This window comes from Hypanus sabinus, chromosome 21 (assembly GCF_030144855.1).
Source record: "Hypanus sabinus isolate sHypSab1 chromosome 21, sHypSab1.hap1, whole genome shotgun sequence".
In the NCBI taxonomy this organism is placed as follows: Eukaryota; Metazoa; Chordata; class Chondrichthyes; order Myliobatiformes; family Dasyatidae; genus Hypanus; species Hypanus sabinus.
In genome coordinates, this window is record NC_082726.1 from 38,489,942 (window position 1) to 38,512,708 (window position 22,767).

The following is a 22,767-nucleotide window of genomic DNA, read 5'->3' on the forward strand; positions in this document are numbered from 1 at the left end:
GACACTACCACTGCAGAATCCCCCTGTCAATATCCTGAAGTCACCATTGACCAGTGAAAAAGGTGTTCCAGTCAGGACATTGAGTATAGAACTTAGGACATTATGTTGAGTTGTATAAATCATCGGTAAGGCAACACTTGGAATACTGTCTTATAGGAAAGAAGTGATTAAACTGGAAAGAGTGCAAAGCAGATTTTACGAGGATGTTACCAGGACTAGACAGCCTGAGTTAATTGAAGAGATTGGCCATGCTAGGTCTTTATTCCTTGGATTGTAGGGGAATGAGGGACTACCTTTTAGAAATGTTGAAAGTTATGAGAGGCATAGACAAGGTGGACGGTAACATTCTTTTCCCCAGGCTAAAGGAATCCAAAACTAGAGGGCATATTTTAGAGTGTGAGGGAAAAGATTTAAAAGGGACCTGAGGGGCAACATTTTCATGCAGAGCATTGTGGAATGAGCTGACAGAGGGAGTGGTTGAAGCAGGGTTAATAGTACTATTTATGAGGTACTTGGAGAGGCACATGGAGGGATGGGTCTTCAATGGATATGGGCTGAATTCAAGAATATTTGGATAGCTGGATGTGTCAGTGTGCACCAAAAAGGGCCTGTATCTGTGCTGATGACTCCATGACCAGTACTGAAATGAACTGGCCACAAAAATAACGTGGCTATAAGAGTAGGTCACTGGCTGGGTGTCCTGCAGTGAATGGCTCACCTTCTGATACCCAGAAATCACTCCACCATCTAGAAAACACATTTCAGGAGTGTGATTGAATGCCATTCAGTTCCTAGAGGATGATGATGATTCTTATGGATTTCAAGGGCAGCCAACTTCTACTCCAGTTTTGTGGGTACTAGGCTGATCAATGAAGCCCATTGTGGGAACGCAGACTCTTCTACATATGGAGCAGAGCTATTTGATGGGATGGGCAGTTATGAGTGTGGTGAACTACATATACCTGTCTGGACACGCCCCTCTGCTGAATGCTCCTGCGGCTCCTCCCACAGACCCCTGTATAAAGGCGATTGGAGGCACTGCTCCTCCCTCAGTCTCCAGGATGTTGTGTGGTGGTCCCTTGCAGCTAATAAAAGCCTATCGTTCGCCTCCTGTCTCCGAGAGTTATTGATGGTGCATCAATGAGGCAGTGTGCTCTTTCTACTGTTTACACTGATCTTCTGTGTGCTCCTGATGATTAGATGTGAGGGTTGCAATATGATCTTCTCCACTTCAAGCAGTCATGGACCAAGGAATCCCAGAATTCTATGAGAATGTTGCAAATTTTCAAGGAGGTTTAAATACATATTTGAATCTACTTTATCTTTTCTGTGACAGCTTTAAATAAAGTGGCTGGATTGACAGTTTGGTGTCAGGCATGCAAACTCTGTGGCCAGCCCGATACAACTAACTGAATTCATCCAATGCGTGGGATCTTAGCATGGAGAGGACACTGACCTTTGTCCACCTGTCCTTTCAGTGGATTTGGAGTATTCTGTCTACTGTAGGCAGGTTAGGTGGCAGAAGAAATTAGAAGAGCACAGGTCATTGATACTAGTACACCAAGCCAGTTCCAACAACTCTCAAGAAGTTTTACATATCCTGGACAAATACCCTATTTAACTGGCACTCTATTATCCATCCTAAACATTGCTTCTCCACCACCAGTATCTAGTTACTGCAGTGCATACCATCCGCACTACATATGCTTGCTATGACTGCATCTCCCAAATCCACAGCCTCTGCAAGAGGCACCTAGGCAATAGATGTGTGGGAATGTCACTCCTAAACTGCACACCAGTCTGACCTGGAAACTTATCACTGCTGAGTCCCAATCCCAGAATTCACTACTCAACTGCACACTGATGTACTTTTAGAAGAATTGCAGCAATCCAAGAAGGTCCTTCACCACTATGTGTATTTAGCAATGGGCAATAGATGCTGGCCAAGTCAGCAGCACCCAGATCGTGAAAAATGAATAAAATTCGCATACTGGTCAGCCTTGGGAATGTATCACCACTCTTTCATTGTGACTGCATCAGAATCCAGTCAAGAAAACAACTTCTCCCTCAATATTGCAAAAACAAAGGAGCTGGTTATGGATTACAGGAGGAATGGAGACGGGATAACCCCTATTGACATCAATGGATCTGGGGTTGAGAGGGTGAACAGCTTTAAGTTCCTCGGCATCCACATCACCGAGGATCTCATGTGGTCTGTACATACCAGCTGTGTGGTGAAAAAGGCACAACGGCGCCTCTTTTACCCCAGACAGTTCCAGAAGTTTGGAATGGGCCCCAAAAACCGAAGAACTTTCTATAGGGGCACAACTCAGAGCATCCTGACTGGCTGCATCACTGCCTGGTATGGGAACTGTACCTCCCACAATCACAGAACTCTGCAGAGAGTGGTGTGAACAGCCCTACACATCTGTAGATGTGAATTTCCCACATTTACAAAGACAGGTGTGTAAAAATGCCCGGAGGATCATTAGGGACCCAAGTCACCCCAACCTCAAACTGTTCCAGCTGCTACCATCTAGGAAGTGATACCACAGTATAAAAGCCAGAACCAACAGGCTCCAGGACAGCTTCTTCCACTAGGTTATCAATGTGATTAATTCATGCTGATACAATTGTATTTCTATGTTATATTGACTGTTCTGTTGTACATACTACTTATAAATTACTATAAATTGCACATTGCACATTTAGATGGAGGTGTAACTTAAAGATTTTTACTCCTCATGTTCATCACAGTGTCTAAGATATCACTTCACTAAAATCAAAGTAGATGAACACAGTGCTTGGGAGACTTCAAAATAGAATAGATAATTGGGAGAAATCTTAAAAGAAATCTGAAGTGAGGAAGATGACTGTAAATGTAAACTGGAAAGAGCTTGCTAGTCACAAGACTGTGATTGATGTCCTCCTCCTACATAATGTCATGGAACAGAGACTGCAGCTATATTCTCCGTTAAAGAGGTCCAGTTAGGATGTGGTGTCTCTTAGGATTCCCTGGTAGGAGATTCTTTACTGATGGGTATGTCTATGCCTCTTGCTCTCAATCTTTTAGCCATACTCAATGGTCAGCCATGGCCAAAAAAAATATCCCCAGGTAATCCATCATTGCCAACAATGTCACTACTAAGATGCTCACTGAACATGTATCGCAGCAGCTAAATTCTGGGGGAAAAAAAAACGCTTTCCATTCATTTCAGCACAGTCTGCTCAAAATTATTGTGTTAAAATAATCATTGATTAGAAGTGGCAGAATTGTGACATTCAAAGGATAATGAATAAAGGTATATGACAAAATATATGGGGGAGGCATGCAGTAAAACTTCTTGTGCTTTGTGATGGTGTGCATTGCAGTCCTGAAAATGATAGTGTAAGGAGGCTCAAAAATAAATTTTTGACAGGAATTACCTAAATTTCTGGAGACAAAAATGCACACTATCATTAGGGCATAGGACAATTCAGTATCTCTTTTAAAGAGTCAGCACTGCTGTAAGAGAGTGAATACCCTTTTTCTGTGCTGTATTTTCCTATGATATAACACTTATTTCTTATTACGCAGCTTCAGTCAATGCCAGACTTTAAGTAATTTATGTCTATTGTTTATAGAACCCAAACCTCGAACTGAAAACAAGCTTAAGTTTCAGAGTAAAATTTTATAGTGTGTCGGATATATAAACTTGGTTATTGAATCCTTTGTAACTCATAACATGAACTCTGGGACTATTACACAATGTGTGGGAAAATAGATTGCCAATAAATGGGGCTTTATGAAGACTTTGTTTTCCTTACTCGTTCATTTTCTGTTCAATGGAAAGCAAGGAAAGGTTCATCTCACTAGTATTTCCATAGATTATATCAATATAGCTCTTCAACTGACCTGCCAAGAGGTATGCTTGAGTGCAGGAAAGGAAGCACCTCAAGAAATTTTTCTCCTGCCTTCGGATGACCTTGCCAAGACTAGCAAACTTGACTTCTAAAGGGTTTCTCAGTGGAAATGTAGGCCAAAACTGTACCCTGAATGCAGGCTTTCAAGATGAGAGTCAGTACTTTGACGATAGAGACTGGGATTATTCTTTTAGTTTAATGATATTCAGACCGACATCAAAATGAAATGGGATCTACTGTAGTTACCGAATCCAGTATGCAAATAGATAAATAATAATTATCAGCTATTGATGAACTACCTGGTTATACATAAAGCAGCAACAATCCTACAAACCAAATTCTAAATATATTTGGGAATCATTAATAGTCACTGTATATATTAAATGCAGGAAGAATTTTCTTCTATTATGCATGGAATGTAAAACCATTGATTTCAGTTTCATATTAACTCCATATGTTTAATTATGTTGGTAATCTGAATTATAAATTCGACGTGGTCAAATGTACTGAAAGTTTGTGAAATCTGGAATACCAAATGTCGTTTGCTGTCAAATAACAAAAGGTATTTGCTATCCTGTCCAAAGAGATTCAAACAAGATGACTTGTTCCTAAATTCAGCAATAACTAGGTATGAGACAAGATGAGACAAAATGCAGATACTCTTATAAAAATTGTTTTGATGGAAAAAAGTCACAGGATTCAAGCTGGTAATTTATAAATTCAGAACTGTACTTACTTATCACAATTGTGTTATTTATCTTAAAGCTACAAAGAACTTGATCAATATCTCGTGCATGGGAGAATCCATTTCCTCTTATCACAACCTGATAAGAATCTGTAACAACAGTAAAGTAACATGAACATTATAAACATTCATCAACACCATAGCTAACTACATTTTTTTAGTTCTTTAAATTTGTAATATGCAAACATTTGTATTGAGGCATGCTGGAAATTGCATTAAATTTGAAAATGAACAACAAAGTGAAAAAGAACATGTACCCAAGCCTGAACACACCATAAACACAAGGAATTCTGCAGATGCTGGAAGTATTAAGCACATACGCAAAATGCTGGAACTCAGCAAGTTAGGCAGCATCTATGGAGGGGAATAAGCAGAGTTCTAATGAAGGGTCTTGGCCTGAAATGTTGATTGTTTATTCCCCTCCATAGATGCTGCCTGACTTGTTGAGTTTCTCCAGCATTTTGTATACTTTGAACACTCCATGTTGGGAATTCAATATGATGTCCAGTGAAAGTAGCTGAGGATTCAATGCAATCCTAACATCAACTAATAGGACTCCTTTGTGTTTCTTTATGCTCTAATCCTGAATGTTTTAAGCAAGTAAGTTAACATGTATTATTCCATTTTTTCATACATATGATGCATTTTTGTATTTCTTCTTGATGTAAGGAAATCTCTTTTTAGTATAATATTGCCTGGCACTTACTCAATGATCTTTAACTTCAGTGCTGCATTTAGTTTCAAAAATTATTTTATTTATTTGAATGATAAATCAAGTACAAATTTTAATTTATTTGACTTATCTCATTACCGTAGTGTTCAACATTTCATGTTGCTTGGAAATAGGATGATCAAAGCTATTCAACATCATGGATCATTTCATTAAATGCATGAGAGAAAGAAATAGATGAGAAAGTACAATAAAAGAAAGTTTGACATTTAAGTAACATCTTTCTTGATTTAGGTCATCCTAAACACCTTACATCCAATTAAGCTCTAGGATGAGTAATCACTATCAAAAATTCTAAAATTGCAGTCAAATGCTACAAATCCCACAAACAGCAAGATCATATTACTTTTTAATGATTTTAACATATTAATATTGACCAAGACAGAGGACCTAGTTCACTTCAAACTTGGGCCAAGAGATCATTACTAATACTTCAGGTGCCATGGGGTGTTTTTATCAACATTTGTCCAATATAATCATCCTCAGGACTCCCTCAGTATTTCGCTAGAGTCATACAATCTTTTGACAAAGATTCAGATTCAAGATAGTTTACTTTTGTTCTTCAGTACACAAGTACTGAAATTGGTTCATAAGTTCGGAAATTGTATCATCTCGGATCGCAAGACCCTGCAGCGGGTAGTGAAGTCAGCTGAGAAGATCATTGGTGTCTGTCTTCCTGCCATCACGGACATTTACACTATACGCTGCATCCGCAAAGGAAACAGCATTTCATGAGATTGTATGAGGGGTGACCCCATGCACCCCTCATACAATCTCTTCTCCCTCCTGCTGTCTGGGAAAAAGGCTCCAAAGCATTCGGGCTCTCACGACCAGACTATGTAACAGTTTCTTCCCCCAAGCTATCAGACTCCTCAATACCCGAAGCCTGGACTGACACCTTGCCCTACTGTCCTGTTTATTATTTATTGTAATGCAATAAATAATGCAATAATGTTTTTGTGCACTTTATGCAGTCCAGTGTAGGTTTGTAGTCTAGTACAGCTTTCTCTGTGTTTTTTTTTATTATGTAGTTCAGTCTAATTTTTTGTACTGTGTCATGTAAACCATGGTCCTGAAAAACGTTGTCTCATTTTTACTATGCACTGTACCAGCAGTTATGGTCGAAATGACAATAAAAGTTGACTTGACTTGAAGTGCTGAGAATGAAATGATTGTTGCTCCAGATCTGATGCAACACAAAACAAAACAACAAGCATGAAGAACACAATAAGCGCACATATAGATAGACTGATTGTAGGAACATAAAATGATGCTAGGTACAGAAGTATCTGTACAAAAGGTGACTCTGGCAGGAAATGATAAAGCAGTGGTGGGGGGGGGGGTGGGTTAATGGATGAAGGAGTTGATCAGCCAGATGGTTTGGGAGATGTTACTGTTTTTGATCCTGCTGGTCCTGACGTGGATGCTGTATAGTTTCAACCCTGATGGGAGTGGGAGAAACACTCTGAAAGCAAGGTGAGTGGGATCCTTTATTGTGGGCCCTTTTCTGGCACCTTTCTGTGTATATATGGATGCTTTAAAAGCAAAAGCCATGGCTAACAATACAAACTAAGCCTGGTACCTCTTTCTTTCCTTGAAAAAATATATAATAATTATAAATGGAAAAATATATTCATAATAAATCCAACCAAAACATTCATCACTACACTAGGTTTAAAGATTTGAGAAGCCAATCTAACAGTCTGAGCATAGTCTGTCAGTTCAGTTCATTAGCTAAATGTTTTAATGTTAGAAGAAAAAAAAGGCACAAAGCATATCCTGCAGCTAACTTCATGCAGTAATTGAACATGACAATACACTGAAAGGTGGTTTATTCATACCCTCATTAAAAGGCAAAGATTACCTAAAGAGAATTGGCTGTGAGGGTGTCTGGATTTGACATTGATTGCTTGGTCTGATTAGGCTGATCGATTTTACACTTCCATCAGAGCTCCAGGTTCATCCTACCTGTAGCTTATTGCTCACTCGCAGAGGGTCACCCTCTGGAAGAGGTGTTTCATTGGTCAATGACCTATAACATTACTGCTCACTGGAGTTCAGCACAGTAGTACAGCTAGTAGCACACTACCTCACAATACCGAGACCCAAGTTCAGTCCTGATCTTTGTCTGTATGGCATTTACATGTTTTCCATGTGATCACAGTTCCTTTGTGAACTGAAGCTTTAACCCACATCTGCAAATTTCCAGATGACACCAAGATTGGGGGTGTAGTGGACAGTGAGGACAGGTCTCATAGCTTGTAGTGGGACCTGGACTGACTGTAAAAACTGGCTGAAAAATGTCAGATGGAATTTAACGCAGACCAGCGTGAGGTATTTATTACACTTTGGTAGGACCTACCAGGGTCGGTCTTACACAATGGGCACTGAGGAGTGCAGTAGAACGAAGGGATCTGGGAATACAGGTCCATAATTCGTTGAAAGTGGTGTCACATGTAGACAAGGCTGTAAAGAAAGCTTTTGGCACATTAGCCTTCATAAACCAAAGTACTGAATACAGGAAATGGGATGCTATGTTGAAGTTGTATGAGACATTGGTGAGGTCTAATTTGGAGTATTGCACATAGTTTTGGTCACCTACCTACAGGAAAGAAGTAAATAAGATTGAAAGAGTACGGAGAAAACTCACAAGGATGCTACCAAGTCTGGTGGACCTGAGTTATAAGGAAAGATTGAATAGGTTAGGACTTAATTCCTTGGAATGTAGAAGATTGAGAGGAGATTTTATAGAGATATACAAAATTATGCAGGGGATAGATAGGGTGAATGCAAGCAGGCTTTTTCCACTGAGGTTGAGTAGTTCAACAACCAGAGGACATGGGTTAAGGGTGAAGGTGAAAAATTTAAGGAGAACATGAAGGGAAACATTCTGCATTCAGAGGATGGTGAGAGTGTGGAATGAGATGCCAGCACAAGTGGTGCATGCAAGCTTGAGTTTAATGCCTAAAAGAAGCTTGGATGGGTACTTGGATGGTAGGAGAATGGTTCCATTGCAGGGCGATGGGAGTAAGCAGCTTAAACGGTTTGGTGTGGACTAGATAGGCTGAAGGGTCTTTTTCTGTGCTGTGCTTTTCTACGACTCTTGATTCCAACCCTAACATATTCTGACTGGCAGGTTAATTGTCCACTGTAAATTGCCTCCAGTGTGTAGGTGGGTAGTAGAAACTGGGGACAGTAGATGAGAATGTGAGGAGATAAAATGAGATTAGTGTAGGATTAGATAAAATACGTGGTTGATAGTTGGCACAATTCAGTGGGCTGAAAGGCCTGTTTTGTTGCTGTATCTCTCTTTGCTCAACGCTATGAACATTGGATCTTTACAGACCAATGCAGGAGAATAAAGAACTTCAAGAGAAAGTAAACAAATATTGTTCATCTGTCATTATGGAAGATGCTCCCAAAAACCTCTGAGGATATAATTGGGGGGGGGGGGGGCTACAGATTGAGAATAAAACTTCAAAACATCAACAGCAGGAAAAAAACAAGTATTGGAGAAATTAATGGAACTTAAAAATAATAAGTCTTGAGGACTGATGAACTGCATTCCTAAGCTTTTGGAAGAGATGGCTATCGATGTTTGTAAACTTCCAAAATTCCAAACATTTCAGAATGTTTCTACATTCACAGCCAATTCACTTTATTCACTGTAGCTTATCCTTGCCTTTTAATGAGGGCATGGATAAACTACTTTTCAGCATACTGCCATATTCAATCACTGCACGAAGGTGACAAGGGTAATCCCATAATCTAAGAAAGGAGGGAAAGACAAAATGCAGAACCACAGATCCATTTAAGTGGTAGTGTGTGCTGTGAAGAGGATTCAGAGAGGGTGCAGAGGATGCGGACAGACTGAAAGGGTAATGAAAAGAGCAGGTGGAATGCAATAAAGTATGGGGTCATCCACTTTGGTAGAAAAAAATTAGAAAGCTGGTAATATTTTTAATATCAAAACATACTGTTGTTAAGAAGGACCAGGGTGTCCCTGAACATGTCCTTGAAGGTTAACATGCAAGTCCAGAGTGCAATTAATAAGGACAGTCGCATGTTGGCCTAAACTACCTTTAAAGAGTACAAGAGCAGGCATATTTTCCCCTATTGTATAGAGCCTTGTACTGCATCTGAAATATTGAGTACAAGTCAGGTCATGCTTCTACAGGATATAACTGGGATGGAAGTAGTGGAGCAAAAGATTACCGGGTTGATTCACAGATTCCTGGACAAACAGTTTATTGTAGGAGGAGAGGTTACTCTTCAGGCCTGCATTCTTGTGTGTTTGTAAGAATGACAGTAATCTTGTTGAAAATCACAAAATTCATATGAGATTTGACAGTTGGTATGGAGTTGAAATTTTCCTTCTAACATCAGAGGTCACAGTCTGAAACAAAAAGGATTATCATTCAGGATGAGGATGAGAAAAGACTTCTTCACTGAGTGGGTGGTAAATCTTTGGAATCACAAGCTAGGAAGCTCAATTACTAAGAATCTTCAAGACTGACTTTGATAGATTCTAGAAATTGACAGAATTAAGGGAAGAGGGGTCAATGTAGGAAAGTGACAGAGTTAAGAGATCAGACATGATCTTCGGGTATGGTGGAGCAGACACAAGGGCCATACACCGTAGCCTACTTCTGCTTCTCTGTCCCGTGTATTTAATTTCCAACCCAATAATTTAACTAAGGGTTTTGAAGGTAGAAGATGTTTACTCACGATACATTGTTTATTTATGTTTCTTCTCACTTGCTCAATTAATTAAAATACCTAAAATTTATTTTATATGTGTAATGTTTTTCCTTATTTTACAGTTGGGATAATGTTAGAAAATGTATGTGTAACACTGACAAACAGATACCCAATTTTCTGGTAATTTCCATTATCTGCTCACAAGGTCCTATAATATAGTGAATACATTCTTCATTGACTCTTTGGCAAGACACAGCTATAGATCACTTGATTGTATAAGTTTAAATTATACTTTAGCTTCTGTCTATCAAGGGTTAATTTCAATACAAAAAGAATATTTTTACTTAAGCTTGCCATAATGTAGCATATTATATAGTATTAATCTTAATTCTTCTCAACCAAATGAATCTTTTATTCCATAATTAAAACTGTTGTTATATCTTAAGAGATTATTGCAATTAGCAGTATTAGTCAGTTCTTATTTAGAAAATTTAAGCAATAATGGTAAATCAGGTTGGTGATGTTTATGATGTAAAATAGAGAGGATCGAGAAAACAAATGAAAAATGGTTGGCACAAGAAGAACAAAGCTATGAATATAAAAACTGTGAATTGCCCTCTTGTTAATGTCACAGGGTTTAATCATGTCATTATAGCTTACATCTACTGCTCTTCTGATGTCTCACTTGCCATGTCAACTGAGGTATAACACAAATCCTCTATTCCGTCAGCTAGCAACCACCTCGAATTTCCAATAACAAATGGTAGCGATAAAGTATTCCAGTTTAATTTTACATGAATTTCTTCTCTTTTTCAAAGTTATAGGCAAGCTCACAAATCAAATTCTTACTCGTGTCCACTATATGTGATTATTATGAAAGCTGAATGCTGAAATGGCTAATTCTATTTAATTTCAGTTTCTGACTGTGACCGAGTCCTTTTCTTCCTTAGTTACTGTCAGATTGTACATTTGTCGATTTTGACAAGATAGCGAAGGGAAAAAGGTCAGCTCTGAAATAATCAGGCAGCGCTGGCAGCGAGATGGTGGGTTGAAGCTGGTGCGCGCTGGCTGTGCTGTCGGCTTTGCTTTTGTGACTCTGATGAGAAGCTGACTGTTTGCATCCACACCTGGTAGTTGACGTGGCCAGTAAGATGCCACATCCAGCAAAACCTTTCAATCATGTCTATGTACCATGAATATAATCAAAGCAATGATGCTGTCAGCTTATATACAATGCACCTCCAACTCCAAATTGATGGCCTGTTTACAGGCTGCACGTCCTAGTCATTTTAAATCAGCCTTATTACCGAGATATCAGTGTGTTGCTCTATATCAGGAACTGCAGGATGCAAATTTTGACCATGAATCCATCAGTGTGGAGGCAGGAAGCATGAAGTGGCATGTTAGAAAACCAGTGATATCTTCACACATGCCTGTCACAATTCAGAAATGACAATTTTTGTTATTTTTCAACTCTCTCGCTTCATGCCCTACATTGTCTACATTAATGTTTAGCAACTACTTTGTAGCAGAATTTTAAGGACACGGCAAAGTGTGCATCTCAAGGTGTTCACATGTTTAAATATGATTCACAAAAATGGATAATATTAATTAAGCAGTCATTTATAGATTAAATTTTGCTGCATCTTTCCCAATGCTTTCAATATCCATGTCCATTCAATTCCATAAATGAATGCAGAGAAAACAATGAACGTTTAATTTGAGTTGTTGGATTCATATTGGTTTCATGGATTTGAAAATGTTAGATTAAGCATATATTCCCTGAACAGTGAAAAGTATGTAGGCAACAAAACTGCAAAATGTTTCATGAAAACAATTGCTGATCTTTGAAAATATTTGAGTTATCATGTATAACTAATCACAGACTTCAAATGTTATTGATTTTATATGGTAATTTTTGCCTAAGGGAGCAGTTGGAATGTCGATTAAATAAATGAGGGGAAAAAACGGTAGAATGCAAAACCAAATATACTCAGTTTTGTCAATTTCCCAATGGTTGGCCTGGGTTAATATTTTCCCCTAAATATTTATAACCATTATTTATTCAATGACATAATTTAGCGCCTGCTCATAAATCACATTTTGCCTATACATAATTTGCATTCACATGAATATTTATTATAAGGTCTAACCTACCAGAACAATATTAATTTTTTTAGTCTAAGTGCCTAGAAGCAATTATTGTTTTGTTATCCATTTATTCTTAACTGAGCAATTAAATTATCATTTTCATTGACTAAATTACAGGAATATTTTCTGGCAAACGTTGACGATGCTTTTTCCATTTAGATAAGGGAATAAATATCTGCACAGGCACAGAGATGGCTAGAAATAAAATACAATGAGATTAAAAGGAATTGCTGGTTTCACGCCGAGGAAAAATTTGGATTACACATAATGAAATTAAAGTTACTTTCTTTGGAGGAAGAAAGTAAAATCTTCCAAGATTTTGTCTCAAATGATTTACATAGAACATATCTTAAAGTTTGACCTGTTTAATTGCACAAAGCAATTGATTACAATTTGGCAACTTTATATGATTTCTTATCCATATTATGCCAAAGACCAATTTTTTCTGCGCAATTGGGGAAATTACATAATAGGTTTGATAGTCTACAAGATCATTATGGAGATTGTAATTCATGGCATTACATTTTGACCTTCTGGACATCATGCTTTGCTTATTGTGACTAATAACTTGGTAACAGCAATGGCAAAAAAGTTTCTAACATAAAGTGTAGCAGACTTTAGTTTATTAATTTGTGATTACCTTGCTGTCAATTTAATAACTGCAAGATAAAATGTGTAAGCATGTGAGGTAAATCATAGGATATTTCCAGGGATCATCTCAAAAATAAGCTCTTGACATGTTGACATATACATGAATAACAATACTGGCTTGGCCTCATCAGCTGAATGCCATTTTATAGTTTTGGATTCCTAACATTTATGCCTATATTTCTTTATGCTTATGATATTTATTTGTGCTTAAAAAAGGATCAAAAAGATAATGTTATAACGTTTTGAAAAGTTAAAAAACCCTTAGGTTGCTGCTCATTGCTAATTAGGAAATTACGGTCTTTATTCAGTGGATAAGAACACAAGCCTTAATGGAAACAAGGCATGTAACTGAAGATCAATTCTGTTCATCTGAATCCTTACTTGTGCCTTTAAACAAAAGATTATATTCTTGATATTAAAGATGCTACCTAGTTAGGCACATAACAGATTCCTCCAACTGTGTGTTTCATACAATCTATTCCTCTCTTCAAACATGAGCCAATGTATGTCTTTTGTGTTCTAAATTCTTAAATATTCTTAATAATATTACAGTTAAGAACTCAATATTGAAATATGATGATATGAATAATGCAAAGCTTGTTGACAAATCTGTATTATTGAATCATCTCATCTTAACTGTACTATTGTTAAGAAACTGTAATTTTCACACTTTTGTCATTTCTCATCATTCTTTTAATCTTGTATATCTTAACAATACTTTTGCTGACATAATACCTACCTCCTGCACAGACGCTTGATGGTTCAACTGCTAGAATTTCAATGCAAGATTTTTTAAGAATCTGTTAACACAGAAAATGTGAAAATATTTTAGTACTTAACAAAATTTTCAACTACCGTTTAAGAAAAGTAGTTTATTGCAAAAAGTGTACTTCCTTAATAACTAATTAAAATGCAGAAGAATATTTTTAATAAACTCCACTGGTAGAAAAGGTGCAATGAATTGCTGAATTGGACCTACCGCATCAATAATGCTTCCTAATGCTTCAAATCCACCCGTTACTGGGAACACATGATCAATGCTATCAGCAATTTTGGCTAACTAGAAAAGAAATCCGTTGATTATAAAGTTATCAGGTTGATACACACTGCCAGTTATTTCCCCCTTATTCTGTGGAGTTTCCAATTGATAATAGCAAACAAAACATAGTAATAAAATGCATATATTATTAAGCTGTGTCTCGGCACAAAATCCCAAGGAAAATATGGGGTAAATAGGTTTTCATGCAATGTATTTCTTGAGACATTGGAACTGCATTGCAAAAACTGCTGTCGACTTCCTATAGTTTATTAGCATAGCACCAGACCATTCAAGACATTTGCAAATATTATATTTTTAATTTAAACTTGTTTTCCTGTGCCATCTAGGACACCTAAGTGAGACAAAAAAATAATTGATGTCTTTCTCATAAATGTCAACATGGAAAAACTTTGCAGCATTATCCCTACAAAATGGATAAGGTTCACACAAAATGCTGGAACAATCATCCCATAGGGCTCTTCCATATTGGGCCTTTAAGAATACAAATTGAGGAAAATGGTAGTTAAAGCACCAAAGTGGGAAAGAGCAGAGAAAACATGATTAACTACCATCACAATTCTGTGTTCATCAGCTACTGTTTTTGCCATTAGTGTGTCATTTGTGATCTTTGAAAAAACATTAGTTTTATTTTACATAAAAATACTTTTAAAAAATGTACACTGTACCTGAGTTTGATTGAAATCTTTCACACCAACACAATAAATTGTAGCTCCAAACCTTCTAGCTCTTTCAGCCTATGCAATGAAAAGATATTTGTCAAACATTGTTGGTGTTAAAGTTAAAACTAAGACTTTCTTTTTGTTCTACTGCAATGAACACTTACTTCTGCTTGTGCACGGTCATACAGCTTGTCAATCAATTCCCCATCTGTCAATGCAATGATGACACTAGCAGCTTGAAACCCTGTGGTTGTGGAATCAAAATTAATACTTTTCCTAATATTTACCTTTTCAATGACCCATATATAAGATATGGGTCAACATTATCATTAGTACCCAAAGGTCTCTCCAGTTCTGCATATGATGCTCCTTCCTTTTCAGAATTCCTGAATTATTCTTGATGTCTCAAAGAATGATACTCAGGCACTGATGCTCGCCTAATTATCAATGATATTTGAAAAGCTATCTGCTTTACTCATGAAGCACTCTAAAGGAAAGTTTCTGATTTAATTCTGTAAATTAAAATAAAATAATTTCCGATACTGGCTTTTTGGTCTCCAGTTGTATTAATGTGCGGTGGCAGTATCGTGTACAAAAGTCAACGCGCATTAAAATCAAATTTCCCGCTCTCTGGGGAGCTGCAGTGACTTATGGGAGATATTCCAAGAAGCAGAAAATGTGATTGTAATGTGTACTGACTTTTTCATGCGCTGCCACCACTGCACACTACAGTAATCATGTAGCGGGAGACTGAGAATTAAATTATTTTAATTAGGCTTTGCAATAAAAATCAGAATTTTTTTTGAAACAAAGCAAATTCTAAGTAAGGATGATGGTCCCAGTTTAAAAAAAAATCTGTGTATAAGAAGAAGGAAAGGAGCAGGTTTAAATTATGAGAAAATTCATTTAAAGGTGCAAGTGAATCAAAAATTACATTTTCATTTTAAGTACCATAGCTGCACTTGTCTGTATTAGACAATGGGTTCTGCTTGGGTAAATTGCATGTGACAACTGTCATTTCTAATAGTGTGGTTGAATATTGGGTCATAAGTTGACTAAAAAAGTACTGATCGCATAGCTAAAGAGTATCCTAAGCACAGTATTAGAAGTGGAGATACTCAATTTTTTGCTGGATTCCATCAGCTTAAGCTGGGTAATGGAACCAACGGCTTATTGCCTGTAAGACCTGTGTCCAGAGACAAACAAGGGCAAGTCCTGATAACACTTTATTGTGTGTAAAGGGTCCTGATATCATACTTCAAATAAGGTCAAATATTTTCCACAGCGTATACATATAATAATCTGCTAAACCAATGGCTTTCATTCCTTCAGTAATTTGCCAATTTCAACTGCATTCTTTGTAAAGTTCCAGTTAAAGCCAATTATTGTGTTGAGGAAGGGAGGGGGTGGGCAAAAATAAATAATGCTCCGCAACTAAGTTATTTTCATTCCTTCTGGTAAGCACAGAATACCGGCAGAGATCCGAGATCTGGCATTGTTTACTTTATTGGCTATGTCTCGTAGTCTACTGAAACCAAGGAGAAGAGAGACAGACAATAACATGGATATTCAAGTATGTGTACTCATAATCAGAAATATTACATTTTTAAATAATAACTGTACAGAATAAATTCTTTATAAGAATGACGAATGTACATTATACCTCACAAGCCTTAACAAGCATAATAAAGTAGGTCAAAAACATCAACACAAACAATAACAGCAACTTGCATTTACTGTATATTGTACTCTTAAAGCTGTACTTCAGATTGATAATGAAATAAAAGTAGTTGGTGAGCTACAGATGGTGATCAAAACATGGCCACAGATGCGTTTTGAGAATGGCCTCGGAAGTGGAGAGGGAAAGAGATTTAGGAAAGGCACTTTAAGAGCTGCATGCATCTTACAGTGATAGGCTGCGGGAGAATAAACATGATGCCTGAGTTAGAATATTAGAGGTGGTGTGAGGGTCAAGATTGAAGCAAAGGTGGTTATAGAAGTCGTGATGCCATGGAGGCATTTAAGCACAACTATGTGGATCAACTGTGGTCACTAACATAAAAACCTAATGCAGGGGTTCCCAACCCTGTTTTACGCCACGGACCAATACCATTAAGCAAGGGGTCCGTGGACCCAGTTTGGGAAGCCCTGGGCTAATGCTTACCTGAGTAGTTTTCATGGTAAATCTGTTCAGTAGCCTGTAAAATGAAAAAGAATAATATAATATGAAAGTAAACTAATAGCAATCTATTTTAATGACAGAAGTGATGGATTTTTTAATGATAGAGAACAGATCTTGATGTATGGATTTTACCTTTATGATACCCTCATGCATGAATGTATCTCCCCCGGGCACTTCCTTCCGTAGGGTATTTAGACCTTTGCGTATAGTTACCCTTAAAATAAGATAAAACTATTTAGCAATGACTTTAATATAGCAAAATGTCATTAGACCTTTTCACAGAAGGCTTATCAAACATAATTTACAAGGAAGCATTAAAAAAATTCCAAAGTTTAAAACTTAAGCAACTGAAAGCAAGTCCATTACTGGTGCTGCAATTACATTAACAAATAACAGAAATGCAAAATCAAGTAATATATTGGTCATTTCATCCTGAATGAACCCTTAAAAATTGCAGATTTGAATTGCAGTTTGAATTCTGAAATAAAATTGGAAAATGATGGAAACATTCAGCGATTCAGGAAGCATGTGTAGATAGATATTTAATGCTTCAGGTCAAAAAATATTCATTGGAATTGAGAAAGAGAAAATATATTTGTCAAGTTGCAGAGAGGGTAAGGGAGAAATGCATAGTTCAAAGGGAATACTTCTAATAGGACAAGGCCAGGTTTGCCATGGCAAACAGTTGATAGGATAAACATGGAAGATAGAGAGAGAAAATAAACAACGGAATATGCAAAAGATGTGAAATGAGAATCAGGGGCGTAGGATACTCCCAGCAGATCAGACAATATTAGTAAGCAGAAATGAATTGAATTAATAATGGAAAATAGAACTAATCAGCTATAATGCAGATAGAGAAGACATGTTATCTGGATTTTTTGAAGCTGATATTGAGTCCTAAACAATGAAGGCTGCAAACTGCCCAAACTTTTGAAGTGTTTCTTTTCCTCAAAGTGATATTCAGTTTTGTTTGCACAGTAAAAGGAAGCAACAGAAAAATAGATCAGAGTGGGGGAGAGAAGACAGTCACATTATCTTCAGTATGTGCATGCTGCAACCTATTAACCAGGTAGCTTCACAAACATCCTTATCACCATTCAATTGTAGTCTTCCTCAACCAGAGATTTGTTTTGTCTTATCTATTTGTCTCTCACTTTCTTTGCAGTTCCCTCTCCAGCTCTGATTAAAGAGTCTTCAATCTGAAATTTGAAATCTGTTTCTCTTTCCACAGATATGGCCTGACCTGTTGAGTATTTTCTGCAATTTTAAAAATAATTTTTACTAGTGTTTTTATATTGCAATTCAGTCAAAGCAGTGGTTTGGCTGGATATTCCAATGGTTTCTATTTCACAAGATCAGAAGGGAAGACATTAGTAAAATAACTATTAATGGCATAAGCGTTCCACAATTTATTATTTTTAAATACTTGGAACACTCACCATTTATTGACATGCTCTGTTTGAATACTTACCTATCTGCGGTCAGCTTCATCAAAGTTCTGCTTACTGAAGAGAAAACAATAAAAGACATCCGCAGCTGGGGACTGAAAGAAGTTAATTGTTAGTTTAAGTATTTTAAATGTATTAACTACTATATTTGACAAAAACAATTTTAAGATGACTTAATACCTCAAAAACTTTTCAGCAAGATCTTCGACAAAAGAATATATTTCATGCCAGTGGTTCATAACACTTCCTGATCTGAAAAAGATATGATTTACTATTATTTACACAAATACTGAGAAAATCCTCCTACACAGCTTGAGGAACTACTCTTTGAGACCTTAAATCCCTGAGCTGGATGTACCTTCAAAGATACAAATGAATGTTGGATGGTGACTGTTCTTCACCTCAACTGAAATTAGTTTTGTTGTCTGAAATGAAATGAGATATCAATGTGGAATTGAACACAACAAACAGCAAATAACATTATAATTGTTAGCATCTCATTATCTCCCTCAGCACCTGGTCATTATCTCAATGCAGGACATTTATTCACACCTGGGATATGGTCCTAGAAAGTGATACAGATATTCATAATTACTGGTTAATTCTAGGATTTTGATTCGGTCAAAATATGGTGATAGATTTTGAAAATAGGATGGCATGCAATTTGAAAAGGAACTTTCAGTGATAAGATCCCCATTTACTTGCTTGTCCTTTTTCTTCCAGGTGACAGAAGTCATAGGCCGGGAGGATCTATAGAAGCAGCACAGACAAGCTCTTGTGGTGCATTCTGTAAGTGGTACATATTGTACAATATGCTGATGGTGGAGGAAGTGAATACTCACCGTGGTGAGTGGGGTGTCAGACAGGTAGGCTAATTCGCTCTGAATGGTATCTAGCTTCTTGAATGTTCTTGGAATTGCACTTGGAGAATAAACAATCACAGTCATTGTATGACTTGCATTTGGTGGAAAGGCTTCAGAAAGACCAGAGAGAAGCTTGTCACAAAATATCAAAGCCTTCTCATACTTTTCTAGCCGTTATTTATATATGCTTCTCCACTTAGCTTTCTACACAATGGTGACACCAGTGATGTTGACAATGGAGAAATTTGAAGATGAAATGTCACTGAAAGACAAAGGGAGATGATTAAGCTCCCTTTTATTAGAGTTTGTGCCATCTTCAAACTGAGAATAAATTCCCTCAAAACTGGGAGTTCATGCGATGCTGTTGGCCATCAGCAAAATGAAATACTATTTTTCATTGGTCCATAACCTCATGGCCGAGCATAACTCTCACAATTGTTATAATCAAGTCAAGATATCAATCCTAAGTTAAATGAGGAATGTAGAAGAGCATGCAAGAATAGCAACTGACATACTTTAAACTGAAGCACCAATTTTGTGAAATAATTACTGAAATAATGTAATGATCGGTCAAGAATCGTAAAGGATAATTAAAGAACTAAGGTGGTGACACGGGAGGAGGCTCCCTGAACATTCATCTGATGGTGGAGCTATCAGTACTGTTCAAATGGAGAGGTTGGAACTGCACCTAGCCAAAACGGTTAAATGGATGACACCTCCGCCATCCTTATGTTGTCCTCAGAAGCAAAGAAACCAGTTTTCATGTAATTTGGTTTACTTCATAGGATAACAAAAAAGCAATTTAGCTACAACAACATCTGTTATGATGAAGACCAGCTTGACTGGTTGAGCCATGTTGCAACAATAATCTTGCACTAAACATGAGCAAGACCAAGGAACATATTTATTTATTTATTTTATAGATCATCCCTCAAAATGTATTTTAGAGATCTAGAGCAGAATAGGCCCTTCCAGCCCAGCAACCCATCTATTTAACCTCAGCCTTATCACAGGACAATGTACAATAACCAATTAAACTCTGACCGGTACGTCTTTGGAATGCAGGAGTAAACTGGAGCAATAAATAATGAGAACATGAAACAATGAGATGAATAGTCCTTAAAGTCGTATCATTGGCTGTAGGAACATTTCAATAATGAAGTACGTGAGCTGATGGAACTCGGCAGGTCAGGCAGCATTTATAGAGAGGAATAAACAATTGATGTTTTGGGCTGAGACCCTTCATCAGGACTGAAAAAGTTGGAATATATGTGAACCAACTTGAGAAGTAGGCTTCTAAGGACAGTAATATAATTTTTCAAAAAGTATTTACTGCAAATAAAGAGAGTATTGGGTAATAGGATGATGAGTGGAAGGTTCGGGTGAAGAGTTGTCATGGGGTGCAGCACATGAGAGACAATAATGCTGAATTCTGGAATAGCATGTTTTCGGAGATCTTGAATCTAGAATTACATGACATTGTGGGTAACACACACAAAATGCTAGAGGAACTCAGCAGATCAGGCAGTATCTATTGGAAAGGAATAAAGAGTTGATGCTACAGGCCAAGATCGTTCATCAGGACTGGAAAGGAAGAGGAGGAAGACAGAATAAGAAGGGGGAGGACTGCAAGCTAGAAGGTGGCAGGTGAAGCCAGCTGAGGGGGAAGGTAGGTGGGTGAGGGAGGGGGGATGGAGTGAAAAGCTGGGAGGTGATAGGTGGAAAAGATAAAAGGCTGAAGAAGAAGGAATCTGTTAAGAGAGGAAAGTGGACCATGAGAGAAAGGGAAAGAGGAGGGGCACCAGAGGGAGGTGTTAAGCAGGTGAGAAGAAACAAAGAGGTAAGAGGGGAGCCAGAAAGAAGGGGGAGGGGGAGAAATTACCAGAAGTTAGAGAAATCGATGTTCAAACCATCAAGTTGGAAGTTACCCAGATGGAACATAAGGTGTTGCTCCAGTCATGGCATTACAGGACGCCATAGACCGACATGTTGAAATGGAAATGGGGAATGGGGAATTGGAATTAAAATGGTTGGCCACTGGGAAATGCTGAATGAAGGTGCTCGACTAAGTGATCCCCCAATCTATGTTGAGTCTCTCCGATGCAGAGGAGACCAGACCGGGAGCACCAGATACAGTAGATAACCCCGACAGACTTGCAGGTGAAATGTGTCACTTGGAAGGGCTTTTTGGGGTCCTGAATGGAGGTGAGGAAGGAGGTGAATGGGCAGGTGTAGCACTTTTTCCACTTGCTGAGATAAATTAAATACCAGGAGTGAGGTCAGTGGGGAGGGATGAATGGACAAGGGAATATGAGAGAGAGAGAGAGCGATCCCTACAGAGAGTTTGGGAGGGTGGTTATAGATATGTTTGGTGGGATTGGCATGCTGGAATCTGAAGCAAAAGACAAATTACTGGAGGAACTCAGAAGGTCAAGCCGTATCAATAGAGGCAAAGGGATGACCTTACATCAGGATCAACATAGAACATGTTCAAGCACAGAAGATGCTATCCAACCATTTGTGTTTTGTCAGGGAAATTCTAGGCTCTTGAGTCCACAATGTTGCGCTGACCATGAAACCTACTCTAGAAGCTGCCTAGAATTTCCCTACTACATTGCCCTCTATTTTTTCAAACTCTGTGTACCTATCTAAGAGTCTCTTTAAAGACCCAACTGTATCCATCTCCACCACCATTGCTGGTAGTGCATTCCAGCATCGGAGAGTTAAATATTGGCAGCTAATAAGGAGAGAGTTTGGGAGGTGAATGCTAAAACATACCTGACAAAACACGAATGGTTGGATAGCATCTTCTGTGCTTGAAGTTTACAGTGAAAGCTTTTGACAGATCTGTGCTCTTGGAGCAGTTGGGAGATAAGGCAGCAATAAGATTTTCAAAAATCAAGGACATAGTTTTAAGGCAACATTCTTCTGGTATGAGATTTTCAGTGATCTGGAGTTTCAGGAAGAAGTAAGAGCTAGGAATAGAGAGAAATTGTGAAATGTCCTAATTAATCCCATCAGTAGCAGTGGATCCTGGTAGGAAGCTTAGTTCTTTTTTGAGGAAGTAGTCAGTTTAAAGTTGGAGGTGGTATAGCCTTCAGGAAGTGAGGCAGAGAGTACTAGTTTGGGATATTTGTAGCACTGCTACAAAAAGGATGCACTGCTATTAAGAATAAGATAATTTGCTCCAAGCATGTTAGAAGAGGTAAACATGTAACATGCATAAATGCAGAATAAGAAATGAAGTCCCCCACATGCACCAAAAGCCCAAAGGTATGTACAACTGAGAAGTGAGTCTTTTATGTAATGAAAATAGAAGCTTGAAATAAATATTTTTAACCTTGGTGGCAAACTGGTGATTCTGATGAAAGGAAGGCATTGACAAAGTTTTGGACATGTTGTGATGTATGCATAAGATTGTAGATGGCTCCAAGCCTTTTTTTAAACTGGTATTTCAATCAATTCATATCCTTATTCAGTTCAAGTGCCCATGCGATTAATCATTTTACTTTCAAGAAGGAGTCATGGTCAACTATCTTTGTCTGAAAGCATTTTCAGACTAACTGGAATTCGATAATTGATAGAATGTTGACTGCACCTATGTGGCCATCAGGGATCCACGTGTGAACCACAAGATTTATGTGAAATAATTCATGCAGCAAGACTGAATA

General features: G+C 37.7%; 1 protein-coding gene across 1 annotated transcript in view; it reads right to left on the bottom strand.

Annotated features, from left to right (window-relative positions):
- Nucleotides 1-22,767, bottom strand: part of antxr1c (ANTXR cell adhesion molecule 1c) — a 91,332-nt gene that overhangs the window by 50,719 nt on the left and 17,846 nt on the right. The window contains exons 2-10 of the mRNA XM_059946387.1: nucleotides 18,414-18,485; nucleotides 18,257-18,328; nucleotides 16,915-16,996; nucleotides 16,765-16,798; nucleotides 14,765-14,844; nucleotides 14,607-14,675; nucleotides 13,861-13,941; nucleotides 13,621-13,681; nucleotides 4,640-4,738 (exon numbers count right to left, since the gene is read on the bottom strand). Of these exons, the coding sequence (XP_059802370.1) occupies nucleotides 4,640-4,738; nucleotides 13,621-13,681; nucleotides 13,861-13,941; nucleotides 14,607-14,675; nucleotides 14,765-14,844; nucleotides 16,765-16,798; nucleotides 16,915-16,996; nucleotides 18,257-18,328; nucleotides 18,414-18,485 (650 nt within the window). The remainder of the gene's footprint in view (nucleotides 1-4,639; nucleotides 4,739-13,620; nucleotides 13,682-13,860; nucleotides 13,942-14,606; nucleotides 14,676-14,764; nucleotides 14,845-16,764; nucleotides 16,799-16,914; nucleotides 16,997-18,256; nucleotides 18,329-18,413; nucleotides 18,486-22,767) is intronic.